At 38.9% G+C, this 16,386-nt stretch overlaps 1 protein-coding gene across 2 annotated transcripts in view; it reads right to left on the minus strand.

Moving 5' to 3' along the window:
* Nucleotides 1-777: 777 nt before the first annotated feature.
* Nucleotides 778-16,386, minus strand: part of Sik2 (Salt-inducible kinase 2) — a 42,760-nt gene continuing 27,151 nt past the window's right edge. For both annotated transcript variants that reach the window (XM_028318713.1, XM_028318712.1), the window contains 3 exons: nucleotides 4,770-4,996; nucleotides 3,461-3,654; nucleotides 778-3,366 (listed from right to left, as the gene is read on the minus strand). In XM_028318713.1, coding sequence (XP_028174514.1) covers nucleotides 858-3,366; nucleotides 3,461-3,654; nucleotides 4,770-4,996 — 2,930 coding nt within the window. In that variant the 3' untranslated portion in view covers nucleotides 778-857. The remainder of the gene's footprint in view (nucleotides 3,367-3,460; nucleotides 3,655-4,769; nucleotides 4,997-16,386) is intronic.

Here is a 16,386-nt window from a genome sequence, read left to right on the forward strand (position 1 = left end):
TACATAAAGTACAGAGTCATAATTCATAATAATAAATAGATATCTAACTTATTATAATGGAGTAAAACAATGGATATAATATGTAGGAACATTCTCAAGTGATGTTTAAGTAGTAGGTAAAGGTAAATGTAATTGGTAAAAGTATTTAGTATATTATTCTAAAAATTATACATTGGCAAGTATCTTTGCAAAATGTGGAATAAATCATGTGCACAGTTTCTACAAACATCCATTTTAGGAATGAAAATTACAACAATTGTATATTGAGTAAAAATTGATTTATTTCTTGAGTGCAATTGAACACACATTAATATTACCAAAACTTCCAACGAATCACTTGAAAATTAGTTTATTTTCTAGCGGCAGTTATATCTATGTAGTGTTTACTTTGCATAATGCTATAGTGTAATACACAATTTAAAATCACTAATTTATTGTCATGCACTCTACCGAATCCATCGATGCGACCATACGCATCGTCCACACAAGGCTTACGGCTTAAACTACACGAGTAAACTACAATGAGACCAATCGTCGATCTAGCGTATGTTTCAGCGCGTGAAGACCGAGTTTAAAGCTAAGATTACGATCTTACGCTGCGTGCACACAATTGACTACGACACTACGGCTCTACGCTCAACGTGGGGGTACTATAGTCTGGTCTGTGAGCACTTAGAATTTTGTCCAATGACCCCAAGCTACCCATCCTTATCGCTCGCGCGTAATTATATTGCTGTCTGTGCGACGGGCGCCGGCAGTGAGTGAGCGAGCGCGACAGCAACATAATTACGCGCGAGCGATAAGGATGGGTAGCTTTGGGTCATTGGACAAAATTCTACGTGCTCACGGACCAGGCTTTAGTTGATCTGTTGGAATACCTGGAAGCAGGGCTGCGGCGGGAACAGGCCGGCGCCCCACTGGCCCGGCCACAGCGCCTCGCTCGCGTCGCCCTCCTCGCGCGTCTCCCGCGCCGCCTCGCGCCGTCCCAGCTCCGAGATCTGACACGCGCTCTGCAAGCTCGACGGCAAGTTAGACCAGTTCTCGCTCCCCAACCTGTCCTTGTTCATTATGCTTATCTCCATCGAACCCTGATAAGCGAACTTCGCCACCTCGTCCTGCTGACCCTCCTCCGCTTTCGGCTTCGGAGACCGATTCGGACCCTCCACTATCGCCTGGAAGGCGAGCAAGTCCCTGTTCTCGGTTTCGGTCAATGGCAGCGGCGGCAATATCTGCTGCTGCTGCGCTATCTTGTAGCTCTGCTGACGGAGCATCTGTCTCCGGCTGAGCCCAACTTGGAGGTTGTGTAACGGTCCCATATCGTGCGTGGGGACATTCGGGGGAGTCATCTGTTTTTGCAGAAGTTGTCGCTTTTGTTGGAACAAACGATGCTGCATCAGCTGCTGCTGGAGAGGAGGTTTCGGGCTGATTTGGGGCACCGAAGTACCGTGGGGCAATTCTGAGGGCTCCTGGAGCTGTGCGACCATCTTAGGACTGGCAGGCATCGGCGGCGAAGTACTCGAGTAATTAAACGTTTCTGGAAGACTGATCCGTTTGGTTGGAGTTTTTGACTCTATAAAATGTGGACTGAAACTAGCCGCAAATTGATTGTGCTGCATTTGTCTTTGGGTCATTTCTTCGGCAGGGAGTGTAGACTGGTACTGAGTTTTCAACTTCTGAGCCTCCTTTTGAACCAGATGGAGTTCTAGAACACCTTTGGCTTTGCAGTTTTCATTGAGTCTTTGACTATTAAAAGCTAAGCTATTTTTTTGTGATTCGTTCGATTGTGCTGCTTGCTGTGCCACGAGGCCGTCGCTGGCCCGACGCCCTTCCCTGAAGTCAACAGGGCTCCGTGTAATAGCGCGTGGGCAGTTTTTGTTAGCTGATTGATAATTCAATGGGTTGTGTCGCGCTATAAATCCAGTGCCACTAGGCTTATTATTATAGGACGATATATAAACGCATGGATGCATTGGACTAGTGTTTACTAATGAGCTATTCTCGTAAGCCAACTTATCCTCGTTAGACGTGCAACTGGGTAAACTGCTGGCCAGTTCACTGGAACAGTCCGATGATAGTTGGTAATCCAAACTTTCGAACGTCGAAAAATTACTTTGCGATGAATCACAGCTTAGGTTTTGGCTCAGGCTTTTGTTATTAAAAAATGTAACGACTCCGCTGCTCGAGCTGGAGCTGGCATAAGAACTCAGTCTATTCTGCACCCCACTGGGAACACTCGCTACGTCCTCCATGTCCGTCTCACAGCCTTCGTCGGTCGACGATGAATACTGTTGTTGAAATTTTGTCGCTTCAGTCGGATTTGTCTGAAGATTTTGAGTATAAGTTTGACCCGTAGTGTATCTGTTCAGCGAAAATTTACTGTCCGGCCGGTACAATGAGTTCGGAAATAAATCACCTGCAGTGGATGTGGACGTCATAGAAAAATTTGTCTCAGCTGCGTTTGAAATGGGCGGCAAAACTGTATTTTGTAAATATGAATAGGCTGGAAGGTGATGATTCATGTAGTCTTTGAATGGGGGTGTACTTGTTTGCAGTCTGCTGAGGTCCTGCTGCTGGGCCTGTGAAACCAGCCGGCTGGATTCCAGGGGCTTCGGTTGCTCCAAGACACCCGTGATTTTCGTGTCAGTGAGTTGTGTTGGTATGGGACTAGTACTAAGGTTCACGGTGCCTTTCAGAGGTAAAGGAGACTGTTGTAAAGTATTCATAAGTTTAGCAGCTTCAGAGCACATAGTAAAAGTTGTCGAATTGGGCAGTTTCATAGTGTCTACGTTGAAATTGGTGGCCGACGCCGAATTTTGGAGAAAGTTAGCAATTACGTTGTGGTCAGTCGCAGATGAGCTACGGCCCCCGTCTATCGCACACTTGGAATCGAAACTAGACGAGGTGAGAAGTCTAGTTCCGTCATTGGTGCTCTTGAGGGTATCAGGCCCAACTGTAGTTGACTGCTGCAACAGCCGCCTGCAGTCCTCGCTGGACTGTTTAAGTATATTTTGTTGCTGCTCATAAGTTGAGGTGAGCAGTCTGTGAGTGGGGACGGGGGTTTCGTTCAGTTTGGTGCCTATCCTTTGGTTCGACTGGGACACTTCAACGTTCCTCATTGAGAGGAGCCTCGTGGACTCGGACTCGTGGCTCCTGCTGGATGCGGCGTCGATGCTTCCGACTAGAAAGCTCCTATGCGTGTCCGACGGGTCGGAGTTTCGCTGGAGCAGTCTTTGTTCAGTCATGTTCACACCCGCGAGGGATAATAGCCGCTGCGTTTCAGCAGACGACGAGTCGGCTGGGGCAGCGGTTATCGAGGGTGTCGCCCTACTAAAGTCTCTTGTTTGAGAATCACCGGAATGGAGCAACCTGTAATAGACAAAATATTTTTCATTGGTACACCTGAAGTCAAGAATTTATGTAATCTAATCTCTATTTAGATATGCGTAAGGTCGATATTTACCTGTGATGTTCTCGCCTGGCATCGTGTGCCTCCCTGGCGAGTGCTTGGTCAGCTACAGATGAGGGCCGGCGAGAGGGCCTGGTGCGGGCCTCAGAGGTCGAGGCGTTGGCTCCGCTAGCTGCCCGGGCCCTCAAGCGTTCCAGAAGCAAGAGATAGATTGCTGCGTGGTGGTCATAGCTGTTCGAGCGAAGACTCTGAAAAAACAAGACCAATTTTGAATTAACCTTCATGTGCAGATGTGGTATTTAGTAGATACCTACATACAACACGTTATCGCTAAACCACATTACGTTAGTAGATAAAGAAAATAAACGGAAATTGTGTGTCTGTCGCACAATGTTTTTTGAATGTTACTTTTAATGATAAACAAACAGGTAGTTAACTGCTATTAACTGCTAAAATATAGGTATATTTTGTTTTATATGTTTTATGCAAGGATTTTCCCAAGATAGTTAATATTGTGTAATTTCGACATGATGTATCATAAAGTTAATCATGTCAAATTAGTTCATTGTTTGAACGCGAACACGATATGCAAGCTTACATCACTAAGATATCCAGAATCCACCGCAAAAATTTTATATTTTAGGAGATTGTTTACAAAAGCCACTGGTTACAAATTGCAGATTTAATAAACATATGTATATCGAACCAAGTAACTCTTTGTCCAAAAAACAATGGTACAATGTAAAGACAAAAGAATATAGCCTTGGACACAATATAATTACATCATTAGATTATAATTTATTAATGATTACTCATAATGTCAAAAGATCGGGTCACCGGAGTTCATTTTAAACTTGTGTAAAATAAATTCATTCTCTATGCAGTATTTACAATTTACCTTAAAGACTCATACTTTTTTATCCTCGTTAGGAAGCGTTTGACTTGCATTTCACCTGATGGATCTAATCTCACCCGGAATCCTCAACCACAGAGAAACTGGCTATCTTACCTCTGACTCAAGTGACAGCCTCAATTTAAACTATGCCACTATGTACTCGTGAAGGTTTATTGACATCGAGTGACGTCAATCAAGAGTTTTTTATGCAGAAAAAATCAATCAGACCTGATTTTAAGTGAGCTGCAATCTAGGATGGTACAGCCAGCGTCAAACCAAACATTCGTGACACCCAAAGTGGCCAAATAGTTGACAACACAAACTTATTCCAATTATAACAAAGACATGTTGCGAACTTTTTGACTACTTTGGGTGCCATTAAGTTGACGTTGATTGTACATAACGCACTGTAAGTGCCTTGCACTCTCACTTTAAAGAAGCCTGGATTATAGTGTTATAGACTCATACCTCCTTGGTCTTGACAGGGTCGATGCCCAGGCTCTGCATGAGCCGGAGCACCTGGTCGCTGGGGTCTAGCTGGGCAGGCGCATGGGCAGGGCTCCGCATCGGGTCCCCGGCCGGCGCGGGCGCCACATACGGCTCCGCTGCCATCCAACGGTGCTTCTTGATCTGTTCTATGGTGTACCGCTTCATTGGCTCCAGTACTAACATCTTCCGGATCAGAGATTCGCAGTCTGGAACGAAGGAAATTTTGAATTTAATAAAGGCCTTATACTTTACTAAATAGGCATCATACATTTACATACTGACTTAGTCAAACAACAATTAATATTCGAAGGAAGAAAAGAAATTTAATTGTTAAGTTAGAGAAGGAGACAACAAAGTAACATACACACACAGAATAGGCTATCCTGTTGTAATATTAATTAATCTTCGATAGATAAGAGAGATTTGTTGGAGATCGTATCCCAGTATTTCTAGGTAGTAAGGATTTGCGATACTATGACAAACCGTTTACAATCAGAACAAGTGGCCTTTATTTGACTAGATAATTTCTAATCCTCTATAATCCCATCCGAAATCCTACCTGAAATAATAGCAGAAAGTGCTGCAGCAAACTCAAGCTATAAATAAATCTATAAGTAAGTCTAACTCAATACATAATTGAACACCTAAGTTCGCCGCCGGGGAGTTCTGAAATTCTTCTTTGAAAAGTCAAATTTATTAATGTGTGAAATGTACTAGACCGAAAAGGTTTGTTTAAATATTTAATGGCCAGTAACCTCAATAACAAAGGAAGGACAAAGAATTATACATTACGCACGCTTTCGTCCGCAGACACAGCACACAACAGCTGAAGACAGCGTGACGTAAATCGGACGACTGGCGTACTTACTACGTAACGACATCGGCTGGACGCACATACAAATGCTTAATTACCTGTTCGTTTAGGGAGGTAACCCCGAATGAGGTGGGCAACCCCATACGACCTACGCCTACGCCTAACTTTAGAATGTTTGCTATTTAGGGTTGACACGTGACCACAAACGAACACAAACTGTAAATGGCAAAGGTAAACGCGTTACCTACCCACGTGTACAGGGGAACAAGTATAGAAACCGTCTTCTCAATTCAATTCCATTTGTATAAATAACTCATTACCTAACAACGACCCTGATTATGCGAAAACGTGTTTATTTCCCTTACTTTTCTGTAGGGCAAATCAACGGATGTGCTATTTTTATATTATTATCGTTAGTTAGGGAGAGGTAAGTTTCATCCTGTGGCTGAAATGAGGCGAGCTATTTTTGAAGAAGACTGAAAATTGAAAAGAATGCCGTTAGTAGTACCTACTTACAATTAACTGCGTGCGAACTGTCAGTATAAGATATGACAATAATATTTGCCATCAACATACATTCTAATTTGACCCTACATTGCATAATAGGTAGCGATATTCGTAAATACTGGCAATGTCAATTAAAACTCTCGATATTTCCATTCCAGCAAATGAATGCAAATGTATTCTCACTGTTCAAACATATCCGTTCCATTGCACACAATCCTACCTGTGTAAATAGTGATGCGTATGGCTATATGCGTAAATATACGGTGATATCGGTTTACGTCAACGGTGGTTAGAAAGTACTGAAAGGTCACGGGCTGGGGTTGCCTCTAACGTCACTTCGGCGGCGAACGTAGGTAGGAAACGCAAGGGAACAATTTCTTCCGCCAATTCAATACGATAGAGACGGTAGGTAGTACTTCAGCACGTGACAGAGCAGTGTACGAGGAGAATGTTTCAAAATGGCTCAATCGCCTGAAAGGTAAGATACCTGAAAGGAGCTTTAATGTTACAAGATGATGTTACACTTATCTCTTTCGCAATGAATCTGATGTAGAGACAATGAAAATCTAAAGCTAATTTATAACGTTTTCTCATGTAGAAAGAAATCGAGCAGACGGTCTACTGATTTACTACTTCAGTCACGCGTCTGGCTCGGATCTTGTCACGTCTCGCACACACCCCACTTTCATCCAAACAAAGATAAGTTTAATTAATAATTGATCAAATTGCAGCCGATGCAATGTAAACAGAGATAAGTTTTACACACGTCTCTACGACTTTCTTCAAGGCTGATATTAATAACCTTCGTCGCATTATCATTATAAACAAATGGAGTGCAATTGCGTATGAATTACTTACACTATTACCTACTCTGTGTTAATAACTTCAGAGTATACGAGTACCTAGTATGTTAATAGGTACTTGCTCGTAACCTCTTCACAGCATTATGGTTACATCATAAAAACAAAATCTTGAAGTCACAGTCGTGAAAGAAAGTACCTGTCTTTCAGGCATAAGAATAAATATAATATGTATAATTTATGCTTCGCAAGATGTTACTTACATTTTTTAGGTTTAGTATTCCTACTTCCATAATATTTATTCGTCTCTACTTCGAAAAGTACGTACTTTTTTGACAGTTTACTGTAAAATCAGACATCCTTCTAAGAACCAGATACCTACAACGTGACCAGACTTTGCGTTTGCGCAAGTGTGGTTCGTTTCGTTCCTATAGACGAAATTACACGTACCTAGTCTAATACCTATGTCATTACCGCGAGGATCTTACCTACGTCAATCGCACGGCGTGACCGTCAAGGTCTGGTGACCGATACACGGAAATACCTTACTACCATAATAGTACAGGAACTTGGATAGAGAATCGGTAACAGCAGGACAATGCAAGGTGAGCTTAACAATACGTATGGTAATACGCAAAAAGTACGCATCACATTCAATTTCGCGGTAGCGACTCAAATTGAAATAGGCTAACGACCCGTGAAGAGTTTAGTTGGTGCCAATTATATCGATCATCAGTCAGAAGAATGAGCGCAAATCAACAGCAAATATTTTTTTTTATTCCGTAGGTACATATTTTTTACTCATCCGTTATTGACAAAGGACCTTTCAAATTCGTCTTTCACAAAACATCGGGGTCATGCGTCATTTCACCGAGAATACGAGTAATTGCTTTCATGTGTCGACAGAGTGACGCCCGAAAATAATCTTATGTAAATATTTTATTCATACCAATCGATCTTTACTTAGCTTTAACAAACATAGTTGAGATCTGAGTGACGAATCCGATTATAAATATTCGCTTAACCTCAGCGCGTCTGGAAATAGCGCGTCCGAATCCGCGCTGCGAAAACAAAACACGGCGCGCATCAATCCAGAGTAATTCCTCGGATACTATTTTATTTACCTTCGTTCAGTTCTTTCTAAAATAAAGTCGATGAGTACAGTTTTCGCCAGGCGATTCTATTAATAATCGCTCGGACGCAAATATCGCGTGCTTTGCTTAACCATTGACGCAATCGAGTGAAAAATGCGCGGGTGTTATTTAATAGAACGGTGGAAAGTTGGGTGGGCGCTAGCATCCGTGAACTTGGTCTTGGCGTCGCGAGGCGCATGCCTTGCTGCCTGCTGCCAACCCGGCTGCTAATTGCCACCCATAAAACCCATGTAAACACGCCAGACTCGATGACGCATGTTGAACGACATCAGACGCTGAATATGTTTATGATAAATTTTACTAAACAGATCGCCATAGGTAAACATTCTTGCACTTGTTTACTCTCTCGCTGAAGGATTTCAGCGATAGAATGTTGCATATACCTCTAGTTTTACCGTAACTCTTATTCGGATTATTAAACCATATAACAATCAGAAATATTAATCTACATAAATCATCAATAATTTAGTGTTACGAACTAAGTACGATCGCACCGCCTGACTGGTTCTCTTCCGCCGGCATTTTCTATTTCTTTTATTTTGCTCATTTACATGAATTAACAAGTTTGTAGACTAGTCTCAAGAATATTATGTTGTCTCGCCGTGTTTTGTTTGTATTATACGGATTAGCAAGCGATTAGCTACAATTAACTTTGTGAAATCCAAGTCTACCTTATACGCACTTCTCGAAGAATTCTAACTTATACTAATTAAGTTACAATTTGTTTAAACTAAATAACAAGAAAAGTAAATAAATAATCGTGCGCACATCTCTGTTAGCATACCAGTGGCTAACCGTCAGGCAATGTCATAAGTTACATATCATGCTCAGCAAACAGTCGTCAACAATATTCGTAAACATCAAATAAAGGACACGAAGGAGACTTTTCTCAGTTTAGCATTAATATGAAACGCTAATACGCTCCGAGAATGACGTCAGCGCCGACCGATCGCCCGTTCGCCCCTGAAAGAACCGACACTTTTCTCAATATTTTCCGCTATAAAGATATCACGGCATACTACGTGCGCACTCAACCCCGGCTGCCATTTTTGGAATGTACTTACGCACAACTCACAGGTATTTGGCTTTTAAAAACACATTCTATTTTTGAGCTAACGTGTCGGGGTCGTTAAGCGTTGCCCAATTTGGTATTTAGCCTGCTCAAATACCACGCGACTATAGTATGCCTCACATCGTTAAAAATAGTCACTCGCCTGAAATGCAGTAGGTTATTAAGGTTAGTTACACAATTATAAGTAACAAACGTTAAAATAATACGCAATTGTTACGACCCCATTTTGATTTTGCGTTACACACGTGACCTTAGCAAACACGGATATAATAACTTTCGAATGTACGCAATAAAAAAATAATTACTGTACGATCATCTTTAACTACCTTAACAGTAAATAGATTAAATTGGTTTACGGTTTTTACGTCAAGCCATATGATTGAACATTCGTCATTAAATCATAAATATTAGTTACACCAGATACATTATTGTCTAACATTTACGTATAATGTAAATCTTTGAAAGAATACGTAGGTAATGCAATGTACGTGTAAATTGAAAAGTGAGTTACATTCACCATAAATACACTTTCTGACACTGCAATATAAAAGCACGCAATCCAGTTTCCTGTAACGAGGTTCATCACGCTATTGTAGGCAGAAATAATTCTTTACTACAATGTGAGGCATACTTTGTATAGAAATTAAGTAATTGTTTTTTCTTTACTCCAATATGAAAAGCATACTTTGTAGAGATTAAGTTATCGTAAACATAATTTTGAGTAAATAACAACGCTCTAGAATTCGCATCTGGGCCCAATTTTGGTCCAGATTAAAATCAAAAGCAAGTTACAAACTGTATTTAATTTGTGTACGAGTATGTTAGAGAATTCGTAGACTAATTAGTTAGGTATCAAATTATGTTTGCTCTACATTTCGAACCAATAAAGACCGACAAAAGTATTTTTATAAATGTTTATAGATGGACATTAATATTAAACATTAGACTCGTAGGTAGCAGGGAAGCGCTGGACACAGGCCGCTACCAATCGATCAACTTTGGTGGAGGCCTATGTTCAGCAGTGAACGTCATATGGCTGAAATGATGATGATGATGATGATGAGACTCGTAAACCTAGGTTAATATAATAGTTTTAAACGTGTCCTAAGGAAGGTAGGTGCAAGTGTATTTAGTCGTTAATTAGGTAATTTGTAACGGAACTGCAATGTTATGTTTCGTAATGAAGCGTCACTGTACTCATAGTTAATTATTGGGTTAATTAAATCATTCGCGTTATGGCCGGTGCTCGCCGGAAATCCGCGGTTAAACACGAACTCTTTATGCTCTATCAAGGATAGATTGCACAATATCATGTGTGGATAGTACGATAGATTAGACATGAAACAATCATACGATTTCAACTTATCTTGAAATGTAAGTATGATACGCAGCATCTTTTTCCAGACAAAGACCTACCTATACCTACCTACACTGTAGCATCATTTATGTAACAGGAAGGTGCATTTAACAAAAAATACGAGTATATGCTCTGTCCATTGTATATAATGGATACTTGCATTGCTTATGCATGCGATGACTTTTCGTAAATGCTTTCATAATGTGTTTGCCGTCGACGGCCGATAACAAAGAACTTTGTATTGAATACTTAATGGAATCAGTAATTCCAGAATAGCAAATCGTATTTCCAGTTCAATGCATAGGTGCTGGAGTCAACATGGTAAAGGAAGTGGGTTCTCTCCCGGCGACAAATCGAGTTAGCACAACTTGTTTGGGTTCGTGCGATCCAGCGGGGATCCTTTAATATCGTCACCAATAAACTCTCGAAGACACGGCCGAATTTTCCGCGACGCGAAATTTCTATTAGGTGCCTGAATAATTCATAAAATCGTGCCAGTTGATACATAAATATAAGCTCGTTATCGTTAGACTTTTATCAGCGCTGACATCGCCTAAGTGACAGGCAACCCGTAAATTGCTTTACGCGTAAGTAGGTAATGTGCGATAATATTAACTGTACCTATATGCTTTAAAATACGTCCAAATGTAATGGAAGAGTCAAGTTTCTTTCACTGTTACTGGCAGTTATTTGCATTTAAAGAATACTGCCTAACTTTGCAGTACTAATTTCTCTAGACCTTAATCTGAGGCGTACGTGGTACAATGATAATCATCCCTGCCTGACCTGAATCCTTTAAAACGTAGCTAGGAGCGAAACGCCGGCGAAACCTCTCGTTAGCAACATCGGACGATCTCAGCAAAACGCAAAACCTCGCTCCAATTTGAAGATCTTAATTTGCGCCTAGACGAAATATTAATTATTCAAAACACAGACGAGTGCCTCTGTAAGCTTCAATTACGATTCGTTTTAATCTAATTAATCTGAAGTTTAAACAGATATCATTGTGAAAGGTTTTCATTTAATATGTACGGGCCTAGATTCAGATGTGCCCGAGGTGAAGGCATCCAGGGCGACAAGGGCACAGACGAGGTGGGCGAAGGTCATAAATACACGGGACAACAGAATTTAGGGACAGGTCGTATGCTCGACCGACTAAATAGGACGCCCAAAATACTTCGTAATTAAAATAAATAATATTGTGCTCCAGACACAAAGAAAGTAGTTAATTACATTTGAAATTACGTTGCGTTACTTAGAAAAAACTGGATAAAGAATATAACAAGTATTTTTGTATTGCCAGCTGCCGTTACCTGGAATATAATAGGTAGTTTATTTTACTCTCCACTACTGTTATACAAACATTTGGCATTTTACGTGAAAATAAATGGAAATTTCCACCCATTTGCTTTCATTTCAGCATACAGCCCCTCATCCTTTAAAATTCTCAGCTGTAGACAGTACACTAAACAATTACTGACTGGTCTGCAAGGAATTTATGTCTTTCTACCACGAACCTCCTGAATAAAATAACTGTATCGTGAGACGTATTGTTACCGCAAAAATAACATTCGCATAATGAATAAGAACTAAAAGCTTTCGCACATTCACCTTCGAGACATCTTCATTATCTTTGTACAGACGGCACCTCAAGGTAAATGCGAGCCTCTTATATCCTTGTAATAGAGGCGATTTTCAACAAATGTTTAGTCTGATATGCTGTAATCTGTACGAGTACTACTTGCTGCAAAAAATTACGAAGTAGCAAATAGCAATTTCCTCATTATAACGTTATCCATCTTAATAAACAGTTTTATTTATAAAAATACTAAAAACGTGAAGCGGCATGTGTCGTGATATAAAATGTACGAAAACGTTTTTGTTTGTAAATAAAAAAAATTATAGTCGTTATAACGATAACGCAGTTTCAACAGGGGGTCGACAGGTCACCTGGGGCAAAAGTGATACAAAAATTACATTTAAATAAATATTTTTCGTGCTGCGTTTCTTAGTATGAATAACGGATAACTTATCCATGTTATTCGTAAATCTGTCATTATTACTTGTGTACAATTAAATGAATTATGATCAAAATCTTAGGGTCACTTATAGCACTGTGATTAAGCTTTAAGTTTATAATACCAATGTTATATCCGTCGAAATACATGAGTATTTGAATTCGATAGACCCGAAACAATAATAAGCTTTAATTAACTTTGAAAATACATGTTGGGTTCTCTTAATGTGACATCAAACACAAATCAACTACCTAATCATGATCACTAGAATATTTGAATGTAGGAGTGTATGGAATCCTCTATTCATTATACAGAGCTCATACAAATAGTTTAGTTTGAGGCATATTATTATTATGTTTCGTCAAAGGCCACCACAAAATCTATCGACAAATAACTTTGTGGGCGTATAGTATGAATATAACACATATAATTAACTATTCCTGGCACATCAGTCTGTATAATTGCTAACCCTGTTCATAAAAAATTAAACAGCTATTTTCCTTTTACGAGTTTTTCGCTAATGAATACTAAATAAATACCTACGTCGTGAAGAATAGAGAAAAAAACAATCGTTCTTAAAACGGCCTTTGAGACTATTTACTTATTATTATTCTGTGCTATTAATAACCGGTACCGTTAATAATGAAAGAACTGTTACTGAAATAAAGAAACATATTGTTTCTTAGAATCCCACAACAGATTATATTTCTGCAAGGTGTTACCTACTTCTATATCTAGACTACTCAATACCCGAGGGATGCTTAGTTCTTATGTAACTGAAATTCAGGCGTAGAGAACAAACATATTATATTAGAAACAGGTAATAGTACTAAGATAAAATTCTATATTTCGATTGTAAGCTATCTTTAAATTACACGCCCCAGATTATAGTTCACTTAGCTACCGTCTAGAGACTAACTTTTCAGTGAACACCCTCGACCAGATGTTTTCTCACATTAAACATTTTTTTTAAATACTTAAGTAATAAATTAATCGCATTATAAAGACCAGAAAGAAACAATCCTCGCTCCAAATTCTATCTGGAGTAGGCACTTATTAACAGACGTCATTTGATCATAATACGTATGTAATGTAATAAAGATAAGTTTTAAGGATTACAATTATCTTGTCTGTCTCTAAGTTAATCGTACATAGATATAAACTTATCTTTTTAGTTACAACACTGAATGTAGGAAAAAGTAAAGTAGGTATTCTACTTTGTTTTCTTTATGTAGTTGTCATATATACCTACTTAAATATAATGCAAATGGTAAGATTGATAACACACGTTACGGATCAAAATCGTATATAATCCCTTAATCACATTTCCATTTGCGTCACTGGTCGGAATCGAACCTTGAACGTAACGACAGTTCCTAATCACAACGATAAACAGTTATCAATCAATCACAAGTTAATCTTATTTCTGTGTTTACCATAATATGAGGAATTCCGTCGAAAAAAAAATTGAATCGATGAAAGGTTCAGGCTTTATGTAGAACTAGCTTTCCGCCCGCGGCTTCGCCCGCGTGGAATTTTGTCTGTCACAGAAAAACTTTATCGCGCGCGTCCCTGTTTCAAAAACCGGGATAAAAACTATCCTATGTTCTTTCCCGGGACTCAAACTATCTCTATGCCAAATTTCATCAAAATCGGTTGCGAGGTTTAAGCGGGAAAGCGTAACAGACAGACAGACAGACAGACAGACAGACAGAGTTACTTTCGCATTTATAATATTAGTTGGGATTTGGGAAAAATATGTAAGTTCATCCCTTTTTAATAAAATTTTCACTTTTTCTCTTACCACGATATCCTATCTAATTCGTTTCACGACGAAAATAGGTAAGGTAGAGTTTTCCTTATTTACACAATTGTATACGAAATATCTACTTATGGTTAAATTTTAATTATTAAATATTTTTTTAAATGGAACCGGCTGTTGGGGCATAAAAAAATCATATTATTGTGCTGATTAATCCTTAAAAAATCAATAGAACCATATTTTTTCCAAAGAACTACTAAATTATCGTGATATTATTTCTACTAAACATTTTTGTGAATATCAATTTTATTAGTCAATCAAGTTGCAAGATTATTTCCAGAGCTTTTACAAAAAGTCCAAAATCTAGAATAAAAATTGATTCTACATGTCATGTGGTTCTTTGGCAATCAAATAAATTCAACTTGTTTCAGAGTAAACAATTCATAGTTTTTTTTGGTTGCTCCCAAAGTTTGCTTTTAACCGACTGAACTCTCTGTAACGATAAAAGTTAGCTGTCGGAAGTTAGTACAGGATTGCTGAGAGTTTCAAACCTGGACATGCATTCCACATAATGCAGTTAGTCAAGTAGTTTTCAGGCTTGTAAAAACAGATTGAGAGTACCAACAATTGTAACTACGAGTATACATTTGAGTAATTCTTTTAAACGATAATTTGATAAATATGATGAGGGAAAGAAACGTTTTCTTGTGTGATTTATATGTCACCGTAAAATTGTGAATTCGCTAGATAAACAAACTGTAATTCTTTTGTTGGAAAATAAAATACTTTTACTTTACTTTACTTTACTTACTTAGATTATAATCTGACGTAGTTAAATTACAATCTAACCTAACCTAACCCACTGTTAGTTTACAATCTGACAGAGTTCACATTTTCACGTTGACATATTATATAGCTACGATGGTATCTATTGGAAAATACATCGTATCGCCGTAACCGAACCCGGGAGAGCACGTATTTTCCCGCGGCTCTACGGTTTAGGTAACTTGCGGCTACGACACACATTACGGTGCGTTTCTCCGATATTATATGTCGATGAAGATAATGTCACTTGAAAGATAGAATAATAGCTAAGCGATAATAGTCTCTATATACTAGGATGTAGGGAAACAGAATTCTTGATGTTCGTAGCGGTATTCGCTACGCTTCGTCCGACCACGGGATGCATGATTGAACATGCCTATGACGCAAGCGGTTGTCCGCTTATCGATTTCATTATTTTTTATCTTTCATGTCCGTGCACTCATTTCTAGGCTAGTTTCAGCTGTCTAGGTAAGTTTGATGGTTAATTAAAGGCTTAGCTGGTAAAACTTTTCCCACTCTACTTATCTGTAGAAAAATTTTGCTAAACGCATAAGTAGGTATAACAGACTAATAGTTTAAATGAGTAATGACTTCAGTATTATTTCAAAACAAATATGAGCAATTTATTGGCCTGACACTTGTATCAAAATTAAAAGACCGCGCAGGATCTTATTGCTAAAAGTTATTGTGATCGAGAACCACAAACATTAGGTACGTTGCATTGTGGTTTGGCGTTCATATCTACGTTTTACTAAAATATCAGTGAGATATGACAACAATGAACTAGGTAGAGCTGTATAAATGAACGGTGGCGGAATTGTATTATGCAATAACCACATTTGGCCGGAGTGCCGAGATATTTGCTGTCTACCTTGTACTCCTGTCTGGAATGTTCGGGACGTGAAAGCTATGTAGACCCGTACTAATATAGCTACGTTTCTAGATTCAGATTTTTCTTTATCTAAAGGTAATATAATTTAAGTTTTTTTAAAAGACATATCAAAAACAGAACTTCCACCCTATTTTGTTATTCGTGCTTTATCCAATCCAACTCGTAGTCCAAAATTATATGAATTCTTAACTATCACTTTCATTAAATTAGGAAAAAAACCTATAAAAAGCATATTCCATAATTTACATAGGTCATAGAACATAGAGACAGTGAAGAGCGTAATTATTACACAGAGCGTAGAAAAATTAATCTAAACAAGAGCTGTAGCCTCTGTACACTAACTTAGTGCGAAGTAGGACAAGCCGAGATATTTGTTGTCTCTGAGGAGCACTCCT

This window comes from Ostrinia furnacalis, unplaced genomic scaffold (genome assembly GCF_004193835.3).
Source record: "Ostrinia furnacalis isolate ACB-3 unplaced genomic scaffold, ASM419383v2 OfSCF7012, whole genome shotgun sequence".
Lineage (NCBI taxonomy): Eukaryota > Metazoa > Arthropoda > Insecta > Lepidoptera > Crambidae > Ostrinia > Ostrinia furnacalis.